The sequence below is a fragment of the Acinonyx jubatus genome, chromosome A2 (assembly GCF_027475565.1).
Source record: "Acinonyx jubatus isolate Ajub_Pintada_27869175 chromosome A2, VMU_Ajub_asm_v1.0, whole genome shotgun sequence".
NCBI lineage: Eukaryota > Metazoa > Chordata > Mammalia > Carnivora > Felidae > Acinonyx > Acinonyx jubatus.
In genome coordinates this window covers 258,976-276,413 of record NC_069383.1, presented here as the reverse complement: position 1 = coordinate 276,413, position 17,438 = coordinate 258,976, and the positions used below count along the sequence as shown (strand labels likewise).

At 49.4% G+C, this 17,438-nt stretch overlaps 1 protein-coding gene across 4 annotated transcripts in view; it reads left to right on the top strand.

The window, feature by feature from the left end:
• Positions 1 to 16,847, top strand: part of DYNC2I1 (dynein 2 intermediate chain 1) — a 74,801-nt gene extending 57,954 nt beyond the window's left edge. Inside the window, exon 25 of one of the 4 annotated variants that reach the window (XM_027051326.2) lies at positions 10,810 to 16,847. In XM_027051326.2, the coding sequence (XP_026907127.1) occupies positions 10,810 to 11,086 (277 nt within the window). In that variant the 3' untranslated portion in view covers positions 11,087 to 16,847. The remainder of the gene's footprint in view (positions 1 to 10,809) is intronic. The other 3 variants (XM_027051327.2, XM_027051325.2, XM_027051329.2) reach the window with 3 other exon arrangements.
• The last annotated feature ends 591 nt before the right edge of the window (positions 16,848 to 17,438 follow it).

Genomic DNA, 17,438 nt, shown 5'->3' with positions numbered 1-17,438 from the left:
GAAGACAGAAAGGACAAAGCACTGTCCCACTGATGAGGAACTTCTAGGTGTGAGATTGTTGGAGGCCGCTGAAAAGCACCATGACACCTAGGGATCGAGCGCCTCCCATTGGAGGCTGTGGTTGGACGCAAGACTGTGTCTGCCCCTTCCATCCCCCTGGAAGGCTGCTTCTCCCTTCGGTGGATGCTGCTCTCGGCTTTTACAGACATAGCCCCCCCACCCCCCCCAGCCCGTGCCCACCCTCCATCAGCACCTCCTTCCTCCCCTCTGCCTCGAGACCCCAACGCCAGGAAATCCCAAGAGGGAGATGAATGGCAAAATGTAATTTTGCCAAAATTCTCATCGAGGACACATGGAGATTAGAAGAGTCCTTACTGGAGCAGCCGGTTTTGTGGGGTTTCACTCTTTGTTCAGAGTGTCCAAGAGACATTAAGGAAGAGGAGACCCCGTCTGAGTCCAGCGGGTCTGCAGTAGGAAGAGTCTGCTTTGGGCTGGAGGCGTGCACAGCCTGTCACATGTAGTAAGCTCCTTCTCTCGAAGGAGAAGGTCCCACTGAACCCAGCCCGTCACAGTGTCTAGAAGATGAAGGTCTCACTGAGCCCTACTTGTTGGCGTGCACAGCCCATCACAGTGTCTACAAGGAGAAGGTCCCACTGAACCCTGCTTGTTGGCACCCGCAGAGTCTGGACATGACTGTTCTTTGAAGGATGAGCAGACCAAGAGTGAAGAATGCAGTGCCGGGAAATAGATAGCACAGCGAATGAGAGAATATTATGCTGAGGACCCAGAAAGGGAGCAGACCTCCAGAGACAATGGGGCAGAGGAAGAAGAATAGGCAGCAAACCACAGCCAAAGGGTAGGCTGTAAGGACAGGTGGCTTCCATGAGAAGGAATAGAAGCCACAGGAGAAAACAGATTTAACAATAAATGCGAGAGAAAATGCGTAAAATAAGAATTAAAATCCACACTGAAGATGATGAGTGTCTATTTTCTGTAAGGAGTGATGGGTCAGTGATGTGCTCGAGGAGTTTCTCAGGATGCAGAGGGACAAACTGATGAGATATTGGAAGACCCGAGTGCAAGCTAGGAATTACAGGTCTTTTTAAGGAGAATAATTGGAAAAGAAGTAACAATAAACAATGGTAGGAAAACTTCCTGTGTTGATAAAAGGCCTAAATACGCATGTTGGAAGGCTCACTGAGAGGTGATCCATAGGCAGGAACAGGGTCAACATAAAGTATCAGTGTGCTTTCAGAGCCCAGGAAATGGATTTTATTTCTCCTCTTTTTTCCTCCTCCTTACTTAATTGAGCATTTTTTATGATTCTGTTTTATGTCTATCGACTTATCACTTACAGCTCTTTTATTTAAAAAAAAAAACACCTTTTTTTAACATTTATTTTTGAGAGACAGAGACAGAGCATGAGCAGGAGAGGAACAGAGAAAGAGGGAGACACAGAATCTGAAGCAGGCCCCAGGCCCTGAGCTGTCCGTACAGAGCCCGACGCGGTCTGTAAGCTCAAACTTACAGACTGTGAGATCATGACCTGAGCTAAAGTCGGATGCTTCAACGGCTGAGCCACCAGGCACCCCATCTAGTGATTGCCCTGGGGCTTACTACATGTGTCTTTATTGAGCCAGCATGGGTCTCTGATATCACACCTCTCTGTGGGTGGTGTAGGAAGCTTAGCTCCTTCCTCTCATCCTGGATGTGTCTGCCATAGATTTTTCTTCATACGTGCTGTAAACACTCAGTGTGTTGTTATTTTTGCTTTTGACAGTTGTCTTTTCAAGCAATCCCACATCTCAAGAATGAGTTTCATCTCACCCTCCTTTATCCTGTGCTTCCCTTTTCTTTCTGTTGATCCAAGTTGCTGTCTGGTATTCTCTTGTGCCTGAGGACCTTCCTGTAACATTCTTGAAGAGTAGCTATGGTGGCAATGAATCCCTAAGAATTTTGTCTAAGAAAGTATTTCTCCTCCACTTTTGAATGCATCTTTACTGGGTGTAGCATTCTAAGGCCAGAGTTTTCCTTCAGCATGTCAAAGATGTCCCTCCATCATCAGCCAGATTTCTGACCAGAACGTGCCTAGATTTTCATCTTTGTCCCTGTGTGTGTAATATGTCTCTTCTCTGGCTGCTTCTAGGATTTTCTCTTTGACCTTTATGAACAATATGAATACGATATGTGGGTTTCTTGTCCATCCACCCCTACTTTTTAAAAAACTTTGTCCTGCTTGGTGTTCTCTGAACTTCTTAGATCTTATCATTAATTTAAAAATATTCTCAGCCATTATTTCCTGAAATATTTCTTTTCCCATGTTCTCCCCTCTCCTCAGATTCCAGTAATGTATGCATTAGACCGTTTGATATTGTCTTAACAGCTCCTGGATAATCTGTTCTGCCTTTTTGTCTTCTCCTCCTCTTCCTCCTCCTCCTCCTCCTCCTCCTCCTTCTCCTTCTCCTTCTTCTTTTCCCTCTTTCTGTTTCAGTTTGGGTAATTTCTCCTGATCTATTTTCAAGTTCACTGTTTCCTTGGCTGTGTTGAGTCTAAGGATGAGCCCACTGAAGGCATTCTTTTTCTGTTACTATGTTTTTCTCCTCTGGCTTTCACATTTAGTTAGTTTTTTTTGTAGTTATCATCTCTTTGCTAAAATTATCCATCTGACCTGTGTGTTGCCCACCTTTTCCATTATAACCTTTAATGTGTTACTCATTGTTATTTTCAGTTCTCTGTGATCTAGTCAGCTAGTTCCAGCATCAATGCCATATCCTGATGGTGGTTTCGTCTTTTGGGAGTCTGTTGGGCGTTTTCTTGTTTTTTTTTGTTTTCTTTTGTTTTGTTTTGTTGTTGTTGTTGTTGTTGTTGTTGAAAGCTGCTTATCTGATACAGGACAGTGGAGACTAAGGCCTGGAAATGGCTGTGCCTTGTCTTCTGGAAGGCCTTTCATGTGGGGCTTGGGTCACTCTAATCAGGGCTTGGGATTTGCTGTTGCTCTAGAGTTTCCTTGTTGATCCTGTGGGTTTTGGGCAGGGGGGCTCATTTGTCAGGGTTTCTTCAGTGTCTCTGTGCTCAGCTTTGGGGCTCCCTCTGCACTTTTCCTCAGAGAGGTTGTTACCCAGTAGGTGGCTTGTTGCTTAATGCTCATTGGCCTGTTGGGGTGGACTTTTGGGTTTCTGTTCTGATGGAGCCTGATCTCAGCAGGTCTCGGGGGTGATCCTGCCGCTTTCCTGGCCAAGTCCCAAGCTTAGCACCTGTTCTTGCCCCGTCCCCACCAGGGGCCCTGGTTTTTATCTTTCCCTCATAGCTACACCCCCAGTCATCACCGGTGTTGTGAGGGTGAAGCGTGCATCCTGCCAGGTTAAGGCTTGTTCTGTAGGAAGACAGGGTGAAGGTCCCGGCCCAGGGGGAGCTCTGCACCAGGATGATTCTCTCAGAGCCGTGCTTCTGACGGTGGGCGGGGGTCCAGGAGAGAAGCCAGGAGAGGCCACCCCCCGCCACAGGTCACTGACCCGTCTCCTGACCTCTCTTGGCCCAGGGGTCTCCCCAGCCCACTGCTGGACCTGGGAATGTGTGCACTCGCCAGTGTCTCTGCGTGTGCCAAGGCCACATGTCACCCATCCTCGTGGCTTGTTGGTGCTGCTTAGAGCTCTCTGGAGCAGGAGTGCGCTCACTCGTGGACGCTGTCACGCTGGGATTCGCAGGAGACACGTGAGCTGTGAGAGGGTGGCCGTATGGGGCAGCAAACATTCGGCTGTCCCTCCATTCCCGCGTCCCCCAACTTAGAATTCCCAAACCACACACACTTGCAAGAGGCAGTGCAGGCAAGAGCTCTCTTTGAAGAAATGTTACTTACAAAAGCTGCCAGAATCCAGTCTTTTGAGGGTGAGATCCAGGGGGATAATCGATCACTTTTATGTTTTGAAAGATCTTCTTCTGTTTTGAGAAGCACTCATGTGGAATACTGAAGACACGCAGAGTTAGGTAAAGTCTTTTCTACAGGGAAGCCCTATCCTCCAGTTCTTAGACTTTCTGACCACACTGGGACATTGACCTGACTCAGCAGATGCTCCCGGAGGCCTCCACGCATGGGTGGGCAGACAGCGAACGGTGACCACGCAGAGCCGCCCCCCATTCTGCAGGGGCTGGTCCTCGAGAGGTGAGCCAGCCCCACGGTCTGAGCACGCCTCGCAGCGAGGTCCTGGACCGCTCAAAACAGAACCGCTGCCCTTTTGTCCAGCCATGGCGGGCCAGTCCTCTCTAAGCCTGACGACTGTTTTGCTTGTGAAGCGAAAAGCTGCGGGTCTCTGAGGACTGTCTGCAGGAGGGATGATTGTGTGGGTGCCGCTGGGAGGGAAGTGCAGTCTTCCCTTGCAGCTGTGATGAGGTGTGAGGTGTGGCTTGGGGGTGCAGGCGTCCTGCCCTGCAGGGCCTGACATCTGTGCGTGTTTAGGGGAAATGAGCCAGGAGAACAGGAAGACAACCCCCAAGTAAAATGACCCCTAGACAATAGAAAGCTGCCATCAGAGAAAGAATTTGGAATTCTGATCGCTCAGCTTCAAGCTGTGATCACTGCCTTTATAAATCTGTGAAAACAGAAGTCTCCCTAGAGTATTGGAATGTACTACCTGGTCATCACAGCCAAGGCTTCTACTTAAAAGCCACCTTTTTTTTTTTTTTTTTTTTTTTAATAAAACCTTTGCTCATTATCTTATACACTCAATTCCCAAGCTGAATAATAGGAATTATTGTTATTATAGGAATAAAGAATACTGTCTAACTAATACTTGTTGACATTTTAGGGAACTAAAAAATAACCCCCTTTTCTTCCCTGCTGATTTTGGACTCGGGTGAAAACAGATCAGACATGTGGCTTTTGACTGTGGCCCGTGGGCCTGCTGGCACTTGTGCCCAGAAGTGGACCGATGGGTGTCCTGCTGGGAGCAGCGTCCCCCCGGGGAAGCACACAGCAGAGAGAGCAGCCATGCGCTCACTCACAGGTGCACCTGAAATGGGGAGAGGAGGGCGTGGCCAGGGCCGAGAACCACCGTCTCTCTGACTCTCATTTGGTTTTTATCTATTATCAATTATCTATTGTTTTATCATCTATCGATTAATCATCTACCAATATATTATCTATCCATATCTTATCTGCTCAAAGGTAAGGAGAGAGTGGACACCAGAGGCCACATTTTAAAGACAAAATGTGCGATGCAAGGTACTGGTTGGTCTCAGAGAATCCCTGCGGCTGACGGCCACAAACCACAGCCTCCAGCGCGGCCACGGCTCTGCTCCTGCCGCCTTTCCAGAAGCTCCAGGCACAGGGCCATCTGGCAGGTGTGGCTGTCCTGGGCCAGGCTCCTGGGAGCCCCCGAGTCCTCGGACCCTCTCGCCCGAGTGCTCCTGTGGCCGGGCCGGCAGCCTGCTCCCCGAGGCCCAGCTCAGCAGGGCTGTTGTGAACGGAGTAACACTGAACCAACCCGAACCTCCAAAGCCATCTCTGTTATTTGATTTATGGTGGTTGGAATAAAGGAATTCTCTCAAATGTGATGGCGTCTTCTGAAAACTATACAAGGATATCATATTGAAAGGTTCTTGCTCATGTTGTTACTTGGACAAAAGTATAACCTATTTTGCATCAAGTTTCTACTAAGAGTTTTGGTACTTTACAATTCTTTTAAAAATTAAGTTTATTTCTGGAATTATAAAAAGTAGTATTTGCATCTTGAAGCTAAATGAGAACTACACTAAAAATATAAATGAGAATAAAAGTGTGTTCTCTTCGCATTACTGCATTTAGTCCAGTGTCTTTAGATCTGTATTGTCAGGACATGGGCAGCGAATCTGTTCATGACACGGAAGTTCAGCTTCCCTGCCCTGCGTCTGTCCTCGCTGCAGGTGCGTCCCCTGGCCGGCCTCTTCTGTGAGGCTCCACCTCCTCCTTGCCCCCCTCCCCGGGCAGCCCTCTCCCTTGGAGAGAGTTAATAGTCACAGTCCCAGACTTTAGCCTCTGCTACAAAGCTGTAATCATCAAGACAGTGTGGTACTGGCACAAAGACCACAGGCCAATAGAATAGAATCGAGAACCCAGAATTGGACCCACAAACGTATGGCCGACTAATCTTTGACAAAGCAGGAAACAGTATCCAATGGAAAAAAGACAGTCTCTTTAACGAATGGTGTTGAGAAAACTGGACAGTGACATGCTGAAGAATGAAACTAGACCACTTTCTTATACTGTACACAAAAATTAACTCAAAATGGACAAAACCTAAATGTGAGACAGGAAACCATCAAAATCCTAGAGGAGAAAGCAGGCCAAAACTTCTTTGACCTCAGCTGCAGCAACTTTTTACTTGACATGTCTCTGGAGGCAAGGGACACAAAAGCAAAAATGAACCATTGGGACCTCATCAAGATGAAAAGCTTCTGCACTGCAAAGGAAAAAATCAACAAAACTAAAAGGCAACTGACGGAATGGGAGAAGATATTTGCAAACGACATATCAGATAAAGGGTTAGTATCCAAAATCTACAAAGAACTTATCAAACTCAACACCCAAAAAACAAATAATCCAGTGAAGAAATGGGCAAAAGACATGAATAGACACTTTTCCAAAGAAGACATCCAGGTGGTTAACAGACACATGAAAAAATGCTCAACATCACTCATCATCAGGGAAATACAAATCAAAACCACACTCAGATATCACCTCACGCCAGTCAGAGTGGCTAAAATGAACAAAACAGGAGACTATAGATGCTGGAGAGGATGTGGGGAAACGGGAACCCTCTTGCACTGTTGGTGGGAATGCAAACTGGGTGCAGCCGCTCTGGAAAACAGTGTGGAGGTTCCTCAAAAAATTAAAAATAGACCTACCCTATGACCCAGCAATAACACTGCTAGGAATTTACCCAAGGGATACAGGAGTGCCGATGCATAGGGGCACTTGTACCCCAATGTTTATAGCAGAACTTTCAACAATAGCCAAATTATGGAAATAGCCTAAATGTCCATCAACTGATGAATGGATAAAGAAGATGTGATTTATATATACAATGGAATACTACTTGGCAACGAGAATGAAATCCTGCCATTTGCAGCAATGTGGATGGAACTGGAAGGTATTATGCTGAGTGAAATAAGTCAGAGAAGAACAGATATCATATGTTTTCACTCCTATGTGGAACTTGAGAAACTTAACAGAAGACCATGGGGGAAAGGAAGAGGGAGAACAGGTACAAACAGAGAGGGAGGGAGGCAAACCATAAGAGACTCTTAAATACAAAGAATAAACTGAGGGCTGATGGGGGATGGGGAGTTGGAGGGGAGGAGGGTGGGTGATGAGCATTGAGGAGGGCACTTGTTGGGATGAGCACTAGATGTTGTATGTAAGCGATGAATCATGGGAATCTGTTCCCGAAACCAAGGGCACACTGTATACACTGTATGTTAGCTAACCTGACAATAAATTATATTTTAAAAAAAAAATAGGTGTTGCTGATGCCCTACGTGCGTTCCCATGGGACACTAAGTTCCTCTAGATCAGCTGGTGTTTGGGGTGATTGTAGAAGACAGAGGTGAGGAAGGAAAGTAAGACTGAAAATGCTCCAAAGGATGCTCGGTTTTTAAATATATAATCACTTGAGATGCGCCAAGGAGGCATATTGAAATGTTGCTTCTCCTATCTTGTTAAGAAGGAGGACGTCAGATACATCAGGGCAGCGTTACTTGGGTCTTGGTGAAGCAGACAAGATTTGTCCTGGAACGGAACCCCTCCACGTACCTGCCTGCGCTGTGCGCCTATAGTCCTGCACCCACTGCTTCTAGAGGGGGCTCCTGTGTCTGCCTTCGTGCTGCTTCTCCAGAGTGTGGACGGGCAGCAAGGGTCCATGCGCCCGGTCTGGGCTGTGTCTTTGCAGAACAGGTCTCCCCGCCTGCGGTGTGCCCTCCTGGGTGGGGAGCGGGGCTGGTTCCTTCTCCCTCTCTGTCTCCTTCGTGAGCCCCCAGTGCCCCCTGGCTTCCTCAGCTGCTTCCTCCTTCCACAGTTGTTCCTGAAAACCTTGGCCTCCTCGGCCTGCGTCATTCAGGTGTGAAGTGATTATGCTGGGATGTTGGTCAGCACCGGACCTTTCCTCTGTGTGTTGTGCAGCTCCGTGTGTTTCCATGACAGATTTGGTGGACAGTTAAGTGGCTCTTGTCCACGTCAGCTGCTCAGTGGTTGAAATGTGGTCTTTGTGTTACGAGAATTTGTCACGCCAGCCCTTTTCATTTTGAAAATTTTGTGACATATTCTGAGATATTTGGAAATTTCTACTCTCTTTAGTTTTATTGCCTGGCACATGATGGGTGGCCAACTGCATACACAGTAACTTTTTATTTTACTGCATCAGACAGAAGATGTGAAACTACTTAAAATTGTAACAGGGATTGAAATTGGAATGGCAATTATACAGATACAAAGTATCTGTAGCAAAGTATCCAAGCACCCAACAGGCCTACAGACAGTGGTCCTGGGAGCGTGTGGGTTTGCACCTGCCCAGCCAGAAATAACATGTCCCTGCTTGACTTCTGTTGGCATTGATTACGAGGTGCATCTTGATTCCAGAAACAACAAAGCTGTGGGTCAGATGCGAGCATACACCTGTTCTATCTTTAGTATCACCTGACTGTCTTATTCTGACACCCTGGCTTCCAGTCGCTTTGCTGATTTGAGATCCAAAACATAGTTAATCTTTCTTCCTCACGTCGGCTATTTTCTGGCATTGAGACTCTTGGCCAGAGGCCTGTTCTGTGCCTTGGCTAGCTGCTGGCATCCGCGGGCACTCTGGCCCCAGGCTGCTGCTGCACAGGACCCGGATGTCCCCCCCCTTGTCTTCCTGACTTGCTCTGCACCCTGCAGCATCTTGGTTACGCATATCCAGGCAGCTCTGCATACTCAGCGGTGGGTTTAAATGCACTGAAACCAACCCGAAAACCTCTCGTATAAGCGTTTACAGATAAAGTTCTTCCTGTGACACTCGCTCAGAATTTAGTTCTTGCCACCATTCGGCCAGTTCCAGCCCCTGCCTCTGGCTCATTGGCACGCTTGTTGGACGCCTGTTCGCACCTGCCTGCTGGCTGCTATACGGAGCGGAGCGCACCCTCAGCGCCGTGCCTGCATTCAGTAAGTGCAAAATCAGAGAGAAAGTGGAGCCAAGGGACGTGTCAGAGACTCACAGACCACTTTGCTGCAAAGACTGAACACCATAAATCCAGAGAAGAGCAATGAGATGATCTCGAGTTTTCTTCTGACTCTAGGATGATTTAGATCACTCACGAGATAAGCGTCTGGTCGGCCCGGAGGAGCGGGGCACGTGCTGTGTGCTCTGTAGCGTCAGAGGAGCTGATGAAGCCCGTGCCTCCGGAAGAGTCCTACTGGGCTCCTCCACACAAGACTGTGTATTTACAGACCATAAGCCGGTTTGGGGCCGTGGCCCAAAGTGAGTTGCTCTGCTCTGCGCTGAGGCCTGTGGAGAAGAAGGCTTTGTTCTGAGTGAGGCCCGTTACAAGTGGCCTTTCCCCGGGCCTTCTGTTTGGCCCCAGAATGTGGCTCGTAGCCTCCCCATTTCATCCTGGAGGGACATGTGGACTCAGATGTCACATACCCACCCGGACAGGACCACCGGGCTCTCACACACACACCGCTGGCCAGAACCGTGCAGACTCGTCATCCAGTTTATGCAGATGTGACAGACGGCCAGCCTCCTCGGTGCCAGAGCCGCTTGGCGCTTTTCCAGGCTGGGATCCTGTCAGCAGGGTCCTCACGAGCGCTGCTGGTGAGGGGGTTCCTCAGGCATCACCCCACTGATAACCCAGGGGACCTGCGCCAAGCCAGATCTGGATGGTGTCCTGCCATTCGCGAGACCTTAGACCTGGGGGCAATTCTGTGAACAGCCTGGGAGGATGGCAGGAAGAGTGAAGCTTAGAGAGACAGACGAGAAACATCCACAGGGAAGTCAAACATCCACGGGGAAGTCGGGCCTCTGGCAGGGCCGTTTGTGTTTATTTTGCTCCCAATTCTATGCAAAGTAGCTGGCTTTGAATTGCTTGCAGTTTTATTAGTCAAATCTCTATAAAGACCTCCTAATAATGGTGGTCGTTAAAGCTTAACCCTGCTTAAGTGTGGGAGGGAGATGAACCAGCCGTTTCCACCAGCCAGAAATCAGTGCTTGGTTGGTATCTCTGTTTTTTGTCATATTTTCTTCTGTTTAACCAACATCGCTGTTCGGCTGTTTTGCCATAAACTGTCCATTGAATGGATCCTTCTTCCCTGCAGAGTTTGCAGAGGCCCCAACCGTTACATAGTTGTGGGTGCTGGAGGGCTGTAGTCACAATCCCAAAGGCTCCACACATGATTTCCGCACGGAAGGTGCTCGATGAGAACGGTGCTCCAGGGGCCTTGGCTGTATTAGCACGTGTTTATTAAAGCTCCTTCTCCTCATTCTCCTCCTCGGTGCTGTGTCTGTCTTGTAGCAACAAACTGCGGAGTCCAAACATGGAGAAGCATGCGGTCTGGTGTCTTTTAAAATGTTCTTTTATTTTGTCTGCCCGATGCCAGATAATTGAATGACTGAAGCTTTACCTTGTTAGGGTTTTTCGTAACCTATCACGGATAGAGCCTCTTTTGTTCTGAATTAGTCATGATTTAGTTCTATGCAAATGATCTTGGCTTTATGAATGGACGTGATTCTGAACCTTCTTTAAATATGTGTTTGGGATTTCAAATCCATTTCTTCCACACTGTCGATGTGGTTCATTCATTTCCAGCTCTGCCCCACTCCATGATATCATGTCGGAGGATGGAGAACCTCGCCAGCATTTACTGTGTTACTGGAAAAGGAAAACCCCACTGTTGGGAGAAGCCATGGGAGATGGATGTGGAGAATTCATCTGCAGAAATGAAGGTTTGGGGAAGGAGGGGAGCTGCCGCTCCCCGCCCTGCTGCCCTCCAGCCCTCTGGTCCCCGGAGTCACTTTCTTTCTTGATTCCGGCCCGTTCCTCGTCTCCACGGCCTTGGAGACGTGTTGTTGCATTTGGCATCTAGTCTAGTGAATATGATGAGTTCTCAAGTGTGGAATTAATGTTTTCCTTCAGGTCATGGGCCTTTAAACCACAAGGCTCATATTCTTGGAAGACTAACAGAAGACAAACTCTGAAAGCAGTTTCAAAATGGCCTAAAAATGTCCCAGTGCTAAGTAGTGAAAACAGGTCACTTAAAGGAAATCACCTTGTGGTTCTGTGGCTCCCTCTGGCCATGAGCCCCCAAGCTTGGAAGATGCCTGAGGCAGGGTCACCATCCAGTGACTTTAAGTCCCCAACTGGTTTTTTCCAGTGTGATCTCAATCACAGTTTCATCTCTGAATCAGTCCAGGCCCTCGGTTTCCTCCAGCTGAGACCTGCCCAGGACAGCTAACCTGCTGTGGGGACTGGCCCAGGTCAGTAATCTGCAGTGGGGACCTGCCCAGGTCAGCTAATCTGGGTGGGGACCTGCCCAGGTCAGCTAATCTGCAGTGGGGACCTGCCCAGGTCAGTAATCTGCAGTGGGGACCTGCCCAGGTCAGCTAATCTGCAGTGGGGACCTGCCCAGGTCAGCTAATCTGGGTGGGGACCTGCCCAGGTCAGTAATCTGCAGTGGGGACCTGCCCAGGTCAGTAATTTGCAGTGGGGACCTGCCCAGGTCAGCTAATCTGGGTGGGGACCTGCCCAGGTCAGCTAATCTGCAGTGGGGACCTGCCCAGGTCAGTAATCTGCAGTGGGGACCTGCCCAGGTCAGCTAATCTCAGTGAGGAAGGGGTGAAGATCTGTACTTTATCTCCTCCCTCTTCTTCTTCCCTGGCTCTGGTTCTTCCAGGACCCAGGTTGGGAAACACGTGGGAATTTCTGTCCACCAAGATGTGCTCTCTCAGGTCCATTGCCTGTGGGATGCCCTCTTGTCACAGGAAGTGGGCTCATTCTGTCTCTGTCCCTGTCTCTCCTTCATGAACCCTCCTGGGCAGTGTCCCCTGAGCTGGCCACACACCCTCAACCCTCCCTTCTCCAGGTGGTCAGCCCGCCCAGCAGAGGCCTTCCATGGAAGCTCTGGGTCACCCACAGTGGGCCTGGGGGAGGGCTTGGCTGGTGGCAGGTCACTGGGTCACCCTGGTCCCTTTCTTCCTCCATTAGCCTGAAAGCAGCTAGAAAAAGCTTAAACAGGTGTTGGGCATGAGCACTGGGTGTTGTATGTAAGTGATGAATCACTAGGTTCTACTCCTGAAACCGATACTACACGGTGTGACAACAGACCTGATTATAAAGACAGATGTTAATGGACTTGCTTGCTAGATGCCCTCTGATAACTTCCCAGTGCACGAGGGCTAAGACCCGCGTCTCCCGCCGTGACCTGTCCTGCGCTGTGGTCCTGTATGTCTCCAGGCTAACCACACACCTCCCACAGGCCTCACTCCTGGTACAAGGATTTCCCCCTTAGAGTAGAAGGGGTGCAGGGGAGGGACAGCCCATCAAGGCGATGTGTGGTCTGCAGGCTGGTCCCAGGTCCGGGCTCTTCTGGTTCCTCCCAGCTGGGGAACGGCTGTCCTGCAGATGCTCAGGGCGAGGGTCCAGGGCTGTCTCTGTAGGACTGGGAGATTTCAGATGAGAATTTTGTCTTCACTCCTTTATGAGTGCTGGACCCTTGTTCTCTGGCCTCTCTGTGCACAGCGCTGCTGGGACCTCTCCTTCCCACCTGTGGGCCGTTTTAACATGCCTTACCGACCCTCTTTATCTCTGTGCTTTAATCTGGTCATGTAGTTCTTTACTGACTTGGCAGATCCCTTTGTATTTCCATGGCTAGTTTCTGGACTTTTTGTGTGTCCAGCTGTTGCTTTTAACGGAAACGCTCATGCTTCTCTGTGGTTATGTTATCCTGGGGCACAGTTCATCCATTCTGTCTCCAGCCAGAAACATCTCAGAAAAACAGGACCATTTCCCTCTTTTTCTTCACACTATATTCAAAGAATCATCCAACCCTATTTGATTAGGCTCAAGTGTGAAGGCTGGAGAAGAGAGGTTTTTTTCCCTATAAACTCTAAGCTTTTGCTTCAAACCACACAGAAAAGGCCTAAATTATACGTTTAACAGTGTTACCCCGGATGCCGTAGTCCTGACCCAGGCTTGTATGTCCTGCAGCCCGGTGCGGCTCCATCACACAGGCACGTGAGTGGCTCTCCTCCATTCACGTCTGCAGCTAAACCACAAAAGCAGAGCTTAGCCCCCAAGTGTGATGCATGCATAATTGATGGGCCTTAAAATAAATGGCAGGCCGGCTTTGTCCTAACAAACCAAGCAATTTCTCCAGGAACAGGTTTGTTTATGACAGACTGAGATCCACTGGAATCGATGAAAGGGAACCGTGGGCCAGGACCCGTGAGGCTCGCGCTGGAATTCAGCTCCAGCAGCATGTCCGGGCCAAGTCAGAGTCCTTTCCTTGCAGAATCTTGTCATCACGGGCGCTCTGAGCCCTCATGGAGGCCGCATTACATCAGGTCCCCGCTGCGAGTTGGCCAAGGGAACAGGTGTGGCCTGCCCACAGCAAGACCTGAGCAGTCATCCACTGACTGAGCCACGGTGCCCACAGCCACTCCAGAGCCAGTCCTGCTCCGGGGAGCAGACAGTTGTGCACACGCATGTGTGCGTGTGCACACATGTGAAATTCTGGGGTTTTCCAAAGTCCTTTGTCTCCTGCCCGTGGACAGATGCTCCAATGTGACCACTAAACTAGTTTTTATGAGCAAGATTCTCCTAGATAATCTGCCGTTGAGGACATTCGCCATCTAGACAGCTTTGGGGGAAAGCGACTGACCTTCTCTTCCAGGGTTCAACAACTGCTTTTCTCGTGTTTGAGCCCTGCTTGGTTCTGGTGACTTCCACGTTTCCTTTTGTGTAAATTTACAGAGGTAGGCGTTGGTGTGCAGCTGTGTGTGCATCAAAGCCGACTGTTGGGAAGGGCCCAGAGTTTGAGGTTCATTATGGAGCCTGACGAGAGCTTCTCACCAGGTGACCCACCGCGTTTCTTTCTGACGTCAGTGGACAACTGCTTCCCCGAATGTGAGACGCATCCGTTTCTACGTGGGAAACGGCACCTGGGGTTTAGTGACATCGCTAGTTTCGGCCTATTTTCTGTCTTGTTCCAACATCCCATTTTTCTGAATGTGAAGGGCACGAGATGGCATTGAGCCAGCACAGGGGTAAGAGTGCGGTCTGCAGTCGGGCACAGCAGGGCCGCAGCCACGCTCTGCCCAAGTCTGGTGGGCAGCGTGGACAAGGCTTGAGCCTCCCCTGCTCCGTGTTGCCGTCTGTGACCGCGATCCCTCGAGGAATCGGGTGATGAGCCACGTCCCTCACGGAATGCAGGTCAAATGAGACAGCCCGTGAAGTGTTGAGCACACGATAATCACAAACTGAATAAATGTGAGGCTCGTTGCGCGTCATTTCCGAAGAAGGGTTAGACACATGATTAACCCTGGCTACATATGGTCACTCAACTTGAAAAAAATAAAGGAGCAAATCTGTTCGTGCGTTCTGCTCACGGTCATGCATAAGAAATGTACTTATTAGTCAAAAGGAATCCCGAGTTTTAGTGTTTCCATGGCAACAGAACAACAAACACTGACCCAGAAATAGGAGGAAAGTCAGAAATAAAATTGTCCTTTAAAGGCATCTTTGACTGCCTCGTGCAGAGGCAGGGAGCAAATGCCACCCTCCCCGTGAGGCTGCCCGCCCACCTGGGCGGCGCGCCTGCCCTCCTTGCTCACCTTCCACCTGCAGTGTCCATCTCCTTGCACACCTGGATCAGCACCTGGCACGTAACAGGCGCTCAGTCAATGAGTGAACGGAGCTGAGGAGGCTTGGCTGTTGGCCTGTGACACTGGTCCTTCGCCAGCCCACCGGATATGCTCCGACTTTCCTGCTGGTACCCTGTCACCAAACATTAGAACAGCAAAATGTAAGGAAAAATTAGAAGTGAGAAGTTATGTTCTTTCAGTGTGACACGGGGGGACATTTTGTAACTTAACCTCTCTTGGCCCTCTGGAAGCATCTTGGTATTTAGTGTAAGGATAAAGAATCCAGATTTTCCCCTAAGTTAAAATGATAAAACACACTACTTAGGGTTAAAAATGTAGCTGTTTTTCCTGAGAGGAAAGCTTGAATTTCTAGATCACTTCTGTATGGGATTCCTAAAGAAATCACTCTGTGAAAGTTCGCCGTTTAATTTTTAGCACATTTGCATGGTTCCCGCAGGACAGGACGGTGGGCTAAAGAGAGGCATTGGTTCGGTGATGATGGTGTAGATCCTCAAGGGGCACCAAGTAGAGGTGGCTGCGTGCCGACACCTGCCCGTCTTCCAGCTGCTGCCCAGGTGTCCCTGCGTCCGGCGTCCCTAGCGATGCGGTGGTCCTGTTGTGAACATTCTGTGTGCGAAGAGGTCGGGGCCAGGGACATGGAGCCTCCCAGAGACGCCCTGAGCAGATTCCTGCCGCTAACTGCCCATCTCCCGCCGGAAGCACAGGCGTCTTGGGGGAGGGCTGGCGCCTGACCGGGCTGATGTCCAGCAGGGCAGGTGTGTGAGGGCAGCCCCTTTGCCGTTCCCTTCACACCTGCAGCGGAGGCGCCTGTCCTCTGCAGGCACGGGGCCGCGGCCGTGGGAATTGGTGTCAGGATTGCTTCTTGGGGCTTGTGACTGCACGTCCTGGCTCTCAGTAACCCCACTCGGCACCGCGTGCCATTCCTTCATCCTCTGGCACCTTTCCCTCGCGCTCGTAACCAGGTCTGGTGTCGACAACACAGGGCAGATGCGAGAATGGTCTGGGGCTTCCTTTTTCTTTCCTTTTCTGTCTTGTTCTGGTTTTATTTCCCCCAGTCATTTGGGAAGCGTGTGCTGATGGAAAGATAGTGTGATCTAAGGTGAGGAGGCCAGCGGTGGACCCTCATGTGGGGGTGAACCACCCTGGATAGTTGGAATATAATTTGAGTCTGAGCTTTGGACACTCTCCAGAGGTCTGCGGGCTGATTAATGTTATGTTCATAACTAAAGAACGATTACGTTTCTTTGGTGTTTGTAAATGAATGACATCTCCAAATGACATCTGCCACCAATATTACATGGAACCACCTCTGTGGCCAGGCAGGGTGTGGCGGCCCCTCCCGCCCAGGCTGAAGTGGCTCACAGTCGCCGCTGTGGGGGTAATGGGCGTAATGGAAGGGGCCGCCTTCTTGCAGGTGCCCTCCCTCCGCCGGGCACACCGTGCTGTTGGCGTGCCATGGGTGCCACCTTCCTGTGTGAAGCTTGGGGAGGAAGGAGCTGTGTATCCTAGCCCATCTCCCAGGTGCTTTCACTTTTGGAAGGCATTTTTCTCTGTGTAAAATTCTAGATGGAGATTTTTTTCTTTTAGCACTTTACAGCTGTTACTCTGCCGTCTTCTGATTTCCACTGTTTCTAATAAGAAGCAATTGCTCATCCCGATCATTGTTTCCCTCCCTATATTATGTCTTTTTTTCTCTGGCTAATTGTAAGATTTTGTTATTCCTTGCCTTTTATTTTAGCAGTTTGGCTATGATATGAGCAGGTGTTTTATTTTTTATTGACTTACTCTTGCCTGGTGTCCTTGATCTTGGCATTGGTACATGTGCTCAAATTTGGAAATATTTTGGATGTTATTTTGACAGTGATTCTTTGCTTGTCCAAAATTAGGTTCCTAAACCTGCGTTCTTCTTATAAAATCCATTTTTAGCAGGCACCCTGGTAAGTCAGTTTACCAGAACCACGCCCACCCAAATCTGAATCTGAGTGGGCTCCTCATCCCCCACCCCCCAGGGGAAGGCCTTCAGCGGGAACCCTGTCAGGTCAGTCACCCCGATGCTTCCTCTTTTCCTGCCAGCCTGCCTGCTTCTTGGCCGTAAACTCCCACCTGCCCGTGACCACACTGTGTTCAGCCCGATCTCTTTCCCTTATTGCAAAATCCCACTGATGTGGGCCCTACATCTACCGTGATGGCCCTGAATACAGTCTGCCTCACCATCTGTAACAAGGGAATCGAATGTTCTTACCTTTCCAACAAAGTCTTCCAGTGTTTTTACGTGCATCATCCCCTCTCTCTCCCTTCCAATCTCTCTCCCTCTCCTCTCTCTGTCTCTGTCTCTGTCTCCCTGTTGCTTTCTCTGTCTCTCTTTCTGGGACTCTAACTGCACATCTGCGGATCACGTGATATTTTCCATAGTCATTTGAGTTCTGTTCATTTTTCAATACATTTCCTCTGTGTGTTTCAACTGGTATGGTTTATATTGGCCTGTTTTCAAGTTCACAAGTACTGTGTTTTGATGTTGTGTATCTGTGTTTAAACAGATGTTGATCCTGGTCGATA